The 12458-nt window shown below is 44.8% G+C and overlaps 1 protein-coding gene across 27 annotated transcripts in view; it reads right to left on the minus strand.

Moving 5' to 3' along the window:
• Positions 1-12458, minus strand: part of camk2g2 (calcium/calmodulin-dependent protein kinase (CaM kinase) II gamma 2) — a 106934-nt gene that overhangs the window by 27553 nt on the left and 66923 nt on the right. For 16 of the 27 annotated variants that reach the window (XM_036984424.1, XM_036984356.1, XM_036984362.1 and 13 more), the window contains 6 exons: positions 9821-9904; positions 9635-9729; positions 4973-5095; positions 4729-4812; positions 4571-4613; positions 3646-3705 (listed from right to left, as the gene is read on the minus strand). In XM_036984424.1, coding sequence (XP_036840319.1) covers positions 3646-3705; positions 4571-4613; positions 4729-4812; positions 4973-5095; positions 9635-9729; positions 9821-9904 — 489 coding nt within the window. The remainder of the gene's footprint in view (positions 1-3645; positions 3706-4570; positions 4614-4728; positions 4813-4972; positions 5096-9634; positions 9730-9820; positions 9905-12458) is intronic. The other 11 variants (XM_036984398.1, XM_036984411.1, XM_036984439.1 and 8 more) reach the window with 1 other exon arrangement.

Raw genomic sequence — 12458 nt, forward strand, 5'->3', positions numbered from 1 at the left:
AAGGAGGGCAAGGGGAAAAAAGGGCAAGATGTTTGTTTTTTAAAGGTCAGTATCTTCATATATCGTGACAACAGGCACATTGGACTCGAGCTCGTTCGCAGGTGGTTCATGCGATGGTGGTTGGTGGGTCATATCAAAAGCTTGGCATGCATTATCCACAGCAAACTACAGCTCCCAGGGTGCAGCTCAGCTCCTAGAGTGCAGCCCAGCTAAAGGGTGCATCGTAGGGGAAAAAAGGGAGACACCCTGCCTGCCAGGCATCTAAAGCCTAGACTGTACTGCCGTTGTAAGCCGTAACCAGTATATCTTCGTTCAACTGCTGCAATTAAAACAATTGAATTCCATCTATCATCCAGGCGGAGGAAACAAGACAACAAACAGCAACAGAAAGGGCCAAGGGGTCGTGTCCAAGTGTTACTCAAAGCTTCTGTGGGCGTGACCCATCACCAACCAACTCAAGCTGCCAGTGACATAGTGCTGTTCTTTCACCATAGGAAGGTTCACGACGGGAAGAAATCAAACGGAGCAAGCAACACCGAAAGAGATAAAACGAGAAAGAAATCAGAACCACCCAGGTGCATCTGGTAACCCATGCAGGCTTGCAGAGGCACAGATACATGCTGGCTGGTTGGATGTGCTAGTCCATGCAGGCGAATGCAATGAGGCTGTGGGGTATTGGCATCAACTGGGAATTGATTAAGATCTGTGGACTGATTTGCGGAGGGAAAGTAGGGTGTGGGTGTTTGATTGTTGTTTTGTTTTTAGAGCTAAGACTGCCCAAACGTTCGTTGACAAAGATTTATTTAGTGAAAAGAAAGAGAGACATGCACACACTAGGTAGGTAGACTGGCACACATATTGTGCATGCACACACTCACACAGTCCTATTGTATCAGCGCTGTGACTTAGTGTGCATTAATAACCTAAGCTAAATCAGGTTAATGTTAAAGGTGTGAAATATGTCTGAATTTAGACAAAATAAGGCCATTGTCACCTGACAAATGTCATTATTATGGAAAGGAGATTTCTGTCTGCTATCACACAGCCTCAGACAGCTCTAAATATAACAGACTAACCAACATCATCATTAAGTTTGTAGACGACACGACAGTGGTAGGCCTGATCGACGACGACAATGAGACAACCTATAGGGAGGTCAGAGACCTGGCAGTGTGGTGCAAGGACAACAACCTCTCTCTTAATGTCAGCATGACAAAGGAGCTGATCATGGACTACAGGGAAAGGACGGCCGAGCACGCCCCCATTCACATCGACTGGGGCCGAGCTTCCTGCCATCCAGGACCTCTATACCAGGCGGTGTAATTGTCAAAGACTCCAGCCACCCAAGTCATAAACTGTTCTCTCTGCTACCAGACGGCAAGCATTACTGATGCACCAAGTCTGGAACCAAGATGAGCCTGAATAGCTTCTACCCTCAGGCAATAAGACTGCTAAATAGCTAGTTAAACAGTTAACTAAATAGCTACCCGGACTATCTGCATAGAACCTTTTTGACTCATCACATACGCTGCTGTTACTGTTTATTATCTGTCCCTTTATTCCTAGTTATATGTACATATTCTATCTCTATTACCTCGTACCCCTGCACATCCACTCTGTACTGGTACCCCGTGTATATAGCCAAGTTATCGTTACTCGTTGTGTATCTATTATTACGTGTTTTACTTTTCTATTATTTCTCTATTTTCTTTCTCTCTGCATTGTTGGGAAGGGCCCGTAAGTAAGCATTTCACTGTTAGTCCACACCTGTTGTTTACGAAGCATGTGACAAATACAATTTGATTTGATTTGACTCCCTACCTACGTGAGAGAGTGCGCGTGTGACAATGAGAACTATGTCTGTCATCTTCAATTCTCATTTCTTAAGAACATCACACAATGTTAATGCATTGCCAAGGGCTAAAATAGAACTTTCTATTTCTGACGCAGTCCTGCCTCTCCCATCTCCTCATTGGTTTATAGAAGCAGGTACCCACGTGCAATCTCCTCATTGGTTATACCCACGTGGGTGATTGAAAGATGAACTGTGTTGCTGGTTGTCATGGTAATACTATGAAAGTTTAGATGCCAATCACCATATAAGTTCAAAGATGAAAAAGCCTGGAAGGAGGAGAGATGACTAGAAACGATTCGGTTGACTGTTTTATGTGTGGATTATTTGTCGGAGTAGAGGACCTTGTACATTTCAGGTAAAATAACAACCTAATGTTTATATCCCAGGACCAATTAGCTAGCAACAGCAAGCTAGCTAAATAGGACAAATTAGCTAGCAAGTGCAAGCTAACTAGATAAATTGCCATAAATGTTTAATGCTTTTCGACCTGTCCCCAAATTAGTGTAATTGGTTCAGAGTTTGTTTTGATATTTTAACCTGTGTGTCGTGATCGCGTTTGGTGTGTGGGGACAAAATAAATGTATGCACGATGGTGCATGCGCGCAGACGGTTTGGGTTCCGTGTAAGCCTTAGGGAGGGCCAGCCTTGGTCCAGAGTCCTGGATCACTCAGAGGGTTCTGTCTCTTCCTGGCCGGTTCCCCTCTTTCCACTGGGATTCTCTGCCTCTAACCCTATTACAGGGGCTGAGTCACTGGCTTACTGGTGCTCTTTCATGCCATCCCTAGGAGGGGTGCGTCACTTGAGTGGGTTGAGTCACTGATGTGATCTTCCTGTCTGGGTTGGCGCCCCCCCTTGGGTTGTGCCGTGGCGGAGATCTTTGTGGGCTATACTCGGCCTTGTCTCAGGATGGCAAGTCGGTGGTTGAAGATATCCCTCTAGTGGTGTGGGGGCTGTGCTTTGGCAAAGTGGGTGGGGTTATATCCTTCCTGTTTGGCCCTGTCCGGGGGTATCATCGGATGGAGCCACAGTGTCTCCTGACCCCTCCTGTCTCAGCCTCCAGTATTTATGCTGCAGTAGTTTATGTGTCAGGTGGCTGGGGTCAGTTTGTTATATCTGCAGTCCTTCTCCTGTCTTATCTGGTGTCCTGTGTGAATTTAAGTATGCTCTCTCTAATTCTCTCTTTCTCTCTCTCTCTCTCTCTCTCTTGGAGGACCTGAGCCATGGGACCATGCCTCAGGACTACCTGGCATGATGACTCCTTGCTGTCCCCAGTCCACCTGACCGTGCTGCAGCTCCAGTTTCAACTGTTCTGCCTGCGGCTATGGCATTGTGGCATGTTCACCGGATGTGCTACCTGTCCCAGACCTATTATTTGACCATGCTGGTCATTTATGAACATTTGAACATCTTGGCCATGTTCTGTTATAATATCCACCCTGCACAGCCAGAAGAGGACTGGCCACCCCTCATAGCCTGGTTCTTCTCTAGGTTTCTTCCTAGGTTTTGGCCTTTCTCTGGAGTTTTTCCTAGCCAACGTGCTTCTACACCTGCATTGCTAGCTGTTTGGGGTTTTAGGCTGGGTTGGGTGTGTGTGTATGTGTCTGTGGGATGTCTTGTTGGGAGGATGGCCACTCTAGAGCTGTAGAGTATGTGCCAGTGCGCAGGTAAGTGAGGGGTGGGGGGGAAACCAAGGGTCAGTGGCGGGCACTCCAGGCTACATGCTAACAAACCAGGGGGCAGTGTTGGCACAGTGCCAGGCTACTGCGGCTCCCCTGCCCTGACTAACATACCTTCTGAAGCAAGAGCAGCTGTGCTGGTGGTGGCCGCAGGGCTGGTGTGCTGTCGGCCCACTATTGGACAGAGAGGCATTCAGTTGGGAGGGACCAACCAGGCAAGAGGTGTGGCCTCTCTAGAGCACAGTGTCACTTACTTCTTTAAGTGCCCCTCCCCCGTTCACACCACTCACCCACCTTTTTCATCTCATTGATGATGTGAGGAGGGCGGGCAGATACATCCATGGGCTACAAGCTGTATATCCTACCGATACTTACCCCAGTGTGCACACTCGATGTTAACAAAAAAAACTTCAATGGCCTATCATTGATCACAAACGACTATAACAAAAGATTGCCACAAAAAAATACTGAGATCAACATGTGACAGTTATGCAGTGTTATGAAGCAACATTGTACACACAACACTACTTTCTTACGAGCAGAGAGCTCTATGTCAAATGTCTGTCCTCCACGATAGTGCTTTATAGAGTGGCCTTCAGACGAGGCTGAGATAAGCTCTTTACGTACTGCTGGGATTTGAAATTATAGTCTGAAATGTCTCAATTAGTCAGGAAACGTGGGCCATAGAACTTAGTATCCCAGAATTCCTGGGCACGCAGGTGGGTTGTGGATGTATACAAGGACAAACAACCTACTCTACACATCTGCACTCTACAATGCTCCTTATTATAAATGTCACTATCTTATTTATAAAGTCGATATAACAACAAAAAGCTCAATGCATCTACTTAGGGAAGTGGTTGAGAGAGCGTTCAAGGCAGTTTCCTCTACAAGGGAAATTCAATACGAGGTAAGGACACTAAACCTCTGAACACACAGCAATGCATTATTGCCTATCTTTGGATTACTTTGACGGACTAGAACGCAGAAGAACACTATAATGCCATTCTAAATGTGAAGACCCAGATGCCCCCCTCACCTGAGAAGTTTCTGGTCACCAGCATGGTGGTGAGGATGGCTCCCTGGAGAAGACAGAATACAGAGGTAGGACAGGGGATAATATACAATCTCTCTAACACAACCGATTGGATATATGTGTGTGCACCCAAGTGAGTGTCCGTGTCTGTACACACTCACCTTGAGTTTTCTCCTGGCGTTGAACTTGCGCAGGCACTCCACAGTCTCTTGGCGGTGCATCATGGAAGCCACTGTGGAACGTTGCTGGTCGGGGGAAGAGGAGCAGAGAAGAGGTGGAAAGCAGAGAAGTAACAACAAAGCAATGATTACGCCATCCCAGCACCAGTTATGGAGGTAAAATGGGGCCAACGTTACCACAAATGTAATAGCGTGTGAGTGATAGCCTGGTGATGGGGTGACTTACGCAGATCCATGGGTGCTTGAGAGCCTGGTCAGCAGTGATCCTCTTGGCAGGGTTGATGGTCAACATCTGGTTGATCAGGTTCTTGGCTTCGGGGGTCACTGTGTCCCACTCTGGGGAGGGGAACTGGGAGGGAGGGAAGGGAGGGAGGGAGGGAGAGAGAGAGAGAGAGAGAGAGAGAGAGAGAGAGAGAGAGAGAGAGAGAGAGAGAGAGAGAGAGAGAGAGAGAGAGAGAGAGAGAGAGAGAGAGAGAGAGAGAGAGAGAGAGAGAGAGAGAGAGAGAGAGAGAGAGAGAGAGAGAGAGAGAGAGAGAGAGAGAGAGAGAGAGAGAGAGAGAGAGAGAGAGAGAGAGAGAGAGAGAGAGAGAGAGAGAGAGAGAGAGAGAGAGAGAGAGAGAGAGAGAGAGAGAGAGAGAGAAAGAGAGAGAGAGAGGAGCAATCATTAGAGATGCACATTAAGTAAATACGGTACAACGACAAATACACAGATAAACATACAGTGAGTTCCAAAAGTATTGGGACAGTGACATGCTTTGTTGTTTTGGCTCTGTACTCCAGCACTTTTGGATTTGAAAGGATGCAATGACAATGAGGTTAAAGTGCAGAGGGTATTTTCATCCATATCGGGTAAACCGTCTATAAATTACAGCACTTTCTGTACAGTCACCCCATTTTAGGAGACCAAAAGTATTGGGACAAATGATATTATATGTGTATTAATGTAGTCCAAAGTGAAGTATGTGGTTGCTACCATGATTACAGATAATCCTGAATGAATCGTGAATAATGATGAGTAAGAAAGTTACAGAGGCATAAATATCATACTCCAAAAAAATGCTAACCTCCCCTGTTATAGTAATGGTGAGAGGTTAGCATGTCTTGGGGGTATGATATAAAATGCTAACCTCCCCTGTTATAGTAATGGTGAGAGGTTAGCATGTCTTGGGGGTATGATATAAAATGCTAACCTCCCCTGTTATAGTAATGGTGAGAGGTTAGCATGTCTTGGGGGTATGATATAAAATGCTAACCTCCCCTGTTATAGTAATGGTGAGAGGTTAGCATGTCTTGGGGGTATGATATAAAATGCTAACCTCCCCTGTTATAGTAATGGTGAGAGGTTAGCATGTCTGGGGAGTATGATATAAAATGCTAACCTCCCCTGTTATTGTAATGGTGAGAGGTTAGCATGTCTTGGGGGTATGATATTTGAGCTTTGTAACTTTCTCATCATTATTCACGATTCATTCAGGACTACCTGGAATCATCATAGCATCCACATTACAGTGCTTTCGGAAAGTATTCAGACCCCTTGACTTTTTCCATATTCTGTTACATTACAGCCTTATTCTAAAATTGATGAAATAAATAAAAATCCTCATCAATCTACACAATACCCTATAATGACAAAAAGAAAAAAGGATTTTAGAATGTTTGCAAATGTATTAAAAATAAAAAACTGAAATACCTTATTTACATAAGTATTCAGGCCCTTTGTTATGGGCCTCGAAATTGAGCTCAGGTCCATCCTGTTTCCATTGATCATTCTTGAGATGTTTCTACAACTTGATTGGAGTCCACCTGTGGTAAATTCAATTGATTGGACATGATTTGGAAAGGCACACACCTGTCTATATAAGGTCCCACAGTTGACAGTGCATGTCCGAGCAAAAACCAAGCCATGAGGCAAAGGAATTGTCCGTAGAGCTCCGAGGCAAAGGAATTGTCCGTAGAGCTCCGAGACAGGATTGTGTCAAGGCACAGATCTGGGGAAGAGTACCAAAAAATATCTGCAGCATTGAAGGTCCCCAAGAACATAGTGGCCTCCATGAATCTTAAATGGAAGAAGATTGAAACCACCAAGACTCTTCCTAGAGCTGGCCGCCCGGCCAAACTGAGCAATCGGGAGAGAAGTGTGGCGCACATTTGTCCCAGCGTCGTCCAGGTTAGGGGAGGGTTTGGCCCGGGGTAGGCCGTCATTGTAAAATAAGAATTTGTTCTTAACTCACTTGCCTAGTTGAATAAAGGTTAAAAAATATATATATGTAAAAGGCCTTGGTCAGGGAGGTGACCAAGAACCCCATGGTCACTCTGACAGAGCTCTTGAGTTCCGCTGTGGAGATGGGAGAACCTTCCAGAAGGACAACAATCTCTGCAGAACTCCACCATCAGGCCTTTATGGTAGAGTGGTCAGACAGAAACCACTCCTCAGTAAAAGGCACATGACAGCCTGCTTGTAGTTTACCAAAAGGCAACTAAAGGACTCATGAGGATCATGAGAAACAAGATTCTCTGGTCTGATGAAACCAGGATTGATCTCTTTGGCCTGAATGCCAAGCATCACATCTGGAGGAAACCAGCACCATCCCTATGGTGAAGCATGGTGGTGGTAGCATCATGCTGTGGGGATGTTTTTCAGCAGCAGGGACTTGGAGACTAGTCAGGATTGAGGCAAAGATAAACAGAGCAAAGTACTGAAAGATCATTGATGAAAACCTGCTCTAGAGCACTCAGGACCTCAGACTGAGGCGAAGGTTCACCTTCCAACATGACAACCACCCTAAGCACACAGCCAAGACAATGCAGGAGTGGCTTCGGGACAAGTCTCTGAATGTCCTTGAGTGGCCCAGCCAGCGCCCGGACTTGAACCCAATCGAACATCTCTGGAAACACCTGAAAATAGCTGTGTAGCAACGCTCCCCATCCAACCTGACAGAGCTTGAGAGGATCTGCAGAGTAGAATGGGAGAAACTCACCAAATACATGTGTGCCAAGCTTCTAGTGACATTCCCAAGAAGACTCAAGGCTGTAATCACTGCCAAAGGTGCTTCAACAAAGTATTGAGTAAAGGGTCTGAATTCTTATGTAAATATGATATTTCAGTTTTTATTAGCATGGAGTATTGTGTGTAGCTTGATGAGGGGGGAAAAACTACTGAATCAATTTTAGAATAAGGCTGTAATGTAACGAAATGTGGAAAAAGTCAAGGGGTCTGAATACTTTCCGAAGGCACTGTAGCTCAACACACACCACAGCACGAGGCTCTTTGTGATTGAGACTCATTGAATTAGTGAGTACTATGGTAGAGATATTGAGGAGGAGGAGGAGGTAATGCTGGTCATGGTGGGCCTTTCCACTTCATTCGGCCGCCCAAACTAATGCCCTGGCTGGTCCTCATAATCACATTGCTTCCAGACTGCAGCTCTCCGTCACACGCAGACACATTATAAAAACACATACACACACACACACACACACACACATTACAAACACACACACACACACATTACAAACAAACATGCACACCAGAAATGGGTACACACGCGCACCCGTGTGTGCACACGTACACACACACACACACTGCAATCACACACAGACACACAAACACACACACAGAGAGTACACACATTCTCTCAAGGCGCAAAAAAAATCTGCCCACATTGCAGAGATGCCAAACAACGAAGCCTGCTATCTAATTACGAGGACTTATGAGGAAATATAATTGAACTGAATGGTGCTTTCAGACAGCAAATTAAACTAGATACAAATATAAATAAATTGAATGATAAATTGAAAGTCGGGGTGTACTTGGACATTGCCGCAGCGGAAAAGATTGCATCAAATCAATTACTGAAGCCAAAAACAATCCATGTTTATTCAGTTGCATTACACCTCACCCAATCAGATCTGATAAGACAATGGTCAAGACATGAGTAGACTGTATGAGTTGAATACAGTGCTAACCAGAGGTGGCCAACCATCCTCCTGGAGAGCTACTAGCTGTGCAGGATTTTGCTCCAACCCAGTTGTAACACATCTGAACCTGAATTAGGAGGTAGTTAGTAACTAGCTGGTTAACAGCTACTTGTTAGATGCTACTGCACAGTTGGATATAGGAACACAAGCATTTCACTACACCTGAAATACATCTGCTAAATATGTGTATGTGACGGATACAATTTGATTTGATTTAGTAGAACCAGCTCTCCCAGGCCCTAAACCAAAGGTATACAGAATGAATACAAAACACAGTCCTGCTGCATGTATATACATCAGAGCATCCCTGTTAGCTTGTATTCCTTTTGAGTTGTATCCTGGGACTGCCACAGTGCAGTAGAGTCTCCTAGGCCCCTCCCCCTGGGTTAGTAACTGCAGAGGGTCGCTCTGACAGCCTCAATGGGCAGAAAACACAGCTCTATCGCAGCCAATTAAAAATTAACGAGAGCAAAATCTGGACCGGGACCGTTTGGGTCGTTACGGGGACCTGAAGGGTATGTATGCACTCAGACAGGCACACACTCTCTTTTGAGGTCTTTCCCCTCTCCTCCCATCAGTTTAGTGTTAATGGCCTGAGTGCTGCTAAAAGCTCCTTCAAGCCCAACCCAACACCACTCCGCTGCTTCCCAACACCACTCCGCTGATTCCCTACAGCTCTCCCTCCCTCCATTCCTCCATCCTTCTTCTCTCTTTCCCAAGGCCTCATCCAAACGTACACACCCACGAGCGCAAGCGAACACGTGCTTGCAACATACGTGCATGCATACATACACACTGGTCTCTCAGTGAATTCAACATAATATAATCATGCACACACAAATCTGTTCTAATCCCATAGAGGTGAATGGTAAACCGAGAGGGGGGAGGGGGACAGATGGTCACTACTCACATCGTAGGCCCCAGCCTTGATCTGCTGATAGAGCTTGTGCTGATCTTCATCCCAGAAGGGAGGGTAGCCCACCAGGAGAATGTACAGGACCACACCTGAACACAGAACACACACACGGGGGGGGGGGGGGGGGGGTTAGTACACACACACACGCGCACGCACATATTGAAGGAGGGAGTCACTCACCACAGGCCCAGATATCCACCGGCTTGCCGTAGGGGTCCTTCCTCAAGACCTCTGGAGAGAGGTAGCCTGGAGTGCCTGCAAAACCTACAGCAGCAAATAACGTGTCAAAAGGAATTAAACAACAACGTCTAGGATCTAATGTAAAGACATTGCAAGAGAAGTGTACCAACACAGCGTTCTATCATCCCCATTCAGGAGAGCTCTACTCTGCCCTACAGTGAAACTGAGAGGTTTTTTTTTATTGTCCAGCCAAATTAATTGTAGGTAGATCGTTGGAGATGTGGTTATCTTACTATGAGGTGCTTTTTTATTCATAATGATCCTGACCTCTGACATGACCTTTGACCCTAGACGGCAGTTACCGCCATCTTGCTTGTTACACCCTGGAATACAGGATTACAATACTGGAATACGTTTACATGACGATTTGTTTTTAATACAATCTCGTGTTAGTATATTTATTGGTATGTGGCTGTCAGTGTCATTTAGTTTGAGACTTGTATAAGCAAAGAACAATAAATAATACCAAGGTTTACCATAGACACCGTAGATCAAAGCTCAGTGAAACCAAGGTAAAAAGCAATAACTGACGTGTGTGATGGAAGTCACTGCCTTTTTCCTTGGTTTCACTTGAACTTTTTGCTCATCCTGCTAACATCTCCATAACACAAAAGGATATTTTGATATTTGTCCACATGATAAAGCATGCACAGTTGAAGTCGAAGGTTTATGTACACCTTAGCCAAGTACATTTAAACTCAGTTTTTCCTCATTCCTGACATTTAATCCAAGTAAAGATTCCTTGTCTTAGGTCAGTTAGGAACACCAATTTATTTTAAGAATGTGAAATGTCAGAATAATAGCAGAGAGAATGATTTATTTCAGCTTTTTTTTGTCATCACATTCCCAGTGGGTCAGAAGTTTACATACACCCAATTAGTATTTGGTAGCATTGCCATTTAAATTGTTTAACTTGGGTCAAACATTTCAGGTAACCTTCCACAAGCTTCCCACAATAAGTTGGGTGAATTTTGGCCCAGTTCTCTTGACAGAGCTGGTGTAACTGAGTCAGGTTTGTAGGACTCCTTGCTCGCACATGCTTTTCCAGTTCTGCCCAAAAATGTTATATAGGATTGAGGTCAGGGCTTTGTGATGGCCACTCCAATACCTTGACTTTCTTGTCCTTAAGCCATTTTGCCACAACTTTGGAAGTATGCTTTGGGTCCTTGTCCACTTGGAAGACCCATTTGCGACCAAGCTTTAACTTCCTGACTTATGTCTTGAGATGTTGATTCAATATATTCACGTTTCCTTATGATGCCATCTATTTTGTGAAGTGCACCAGTCCCTCCTGCAGCAAAGCACCCTCACAACATGATGCTGCCACCCCCGTGCTTCACGGTTGGGATGGTGTTCTTCGGCTTGTAAGCCTCCCTCTTTTTCCACCAAACATAATGATGGTCATTATCGCCAAACAGTTCTATTTTTGTTTCATCAGGACATTTCTCCAAAAAGTACGATCTTTGTCCCCATGTGCAGTTGCAAACTGTAATCTGGCTTTTTTTATGGCGGTTTTGGAGCAGTGGCTTCTTTCTTGCTGAGTGGCCTTTCAGGTTATGTCGATATAGGACTCGTTTTACTGTGGATATAGATACTTTTGTACCTGTTTCCTCCAGCATCTTCACACGGTCCTTTGCTGTTGTTCTGGGATTGATTTGCACTTTTTGTACGAAAGTACGTTCATCTCTAGGAGACAGAACGCGTCTCCTTCCTGAGCAGTATGATGGTTGCGTTGTCCCATGGTGTTTATACTTGCGTACTATTGTTTGTATAGATAAACACGGTACCTTCAGGCATTTGGAAATTGCTCCCAAGGATGAACCAGACTTGTGGAGGTCTACAATTTCTTTCTGAGTTCTTGGCTGATTTATTTTGATTTACCCATGATGTCAAGCAAAGAGGCACAGAGTTTGAAGGTAGGCCTTGAAATACATACACAGGTACACCTCCAATTGACTCAAATGATGTCAGAAGCTTCTAAAGCCATGACATAATTTTCTGGAATTTTCCAAGCTGTTTAAAGGCACAGTCAACTTAGTGAATGTAAACTTCTGACCCACTGGAATTGTGATACAGTGAATTATAAGTGAAATAATCTGTCTGTAAACAATTGTTGGAAAAATGAATTGTGTCAATCACAAAGTAGATGTCCTAACTGACTTGCCCAAACTATAGTTTGTTAACAAGAAGTTTGTGGAGTGGTTGAAAAACTAGTTTTATTGACTCCAACCTAAGTGTATGTAAACTTCCGACTTCAACTGTATTTAATGTATAAAAAAATGTAAATAACCCATTTTTGACCAAATGTGCAGTTACTGCTATTTTTCTTGGTAGGGCAGTATTAATGAGTAGCATTCTGATCTGACACCAAGGAACCAGCCAGGCTTCCATTCAGAGATGTCCAGTCTGTCCCTGGAGTGGGCACTTTGGCAAGATAAAACCAATTCTGCCAATTTGGAGCTGATTCCTTTACACTGATCTAATAAACACATATTAATGTATGTGGGTACTCAGCGAAGGCCTGCTGGCCCTGGTTTCTCTCTGGGGTCTGGTGGAAGTGACGGGTTCAAACTGCTCT

The sequence above is a fragment of the Oncorhynchus mykiss genome, chromosome 1 (assembly GCF_013265735.2).
Source record: "Oncorhynchus mykiss isolate Arlee chromosome 1, USDA_OmykA_1.1, whole genome shotgun sequence".
Taxonomy (NCBI): Eukaryota; Metazoa; Chordata; class Actinopteri; order Salmoniformes; family Salmonidae; genus Oncorhynchus; species Oncorhynchus mykiss.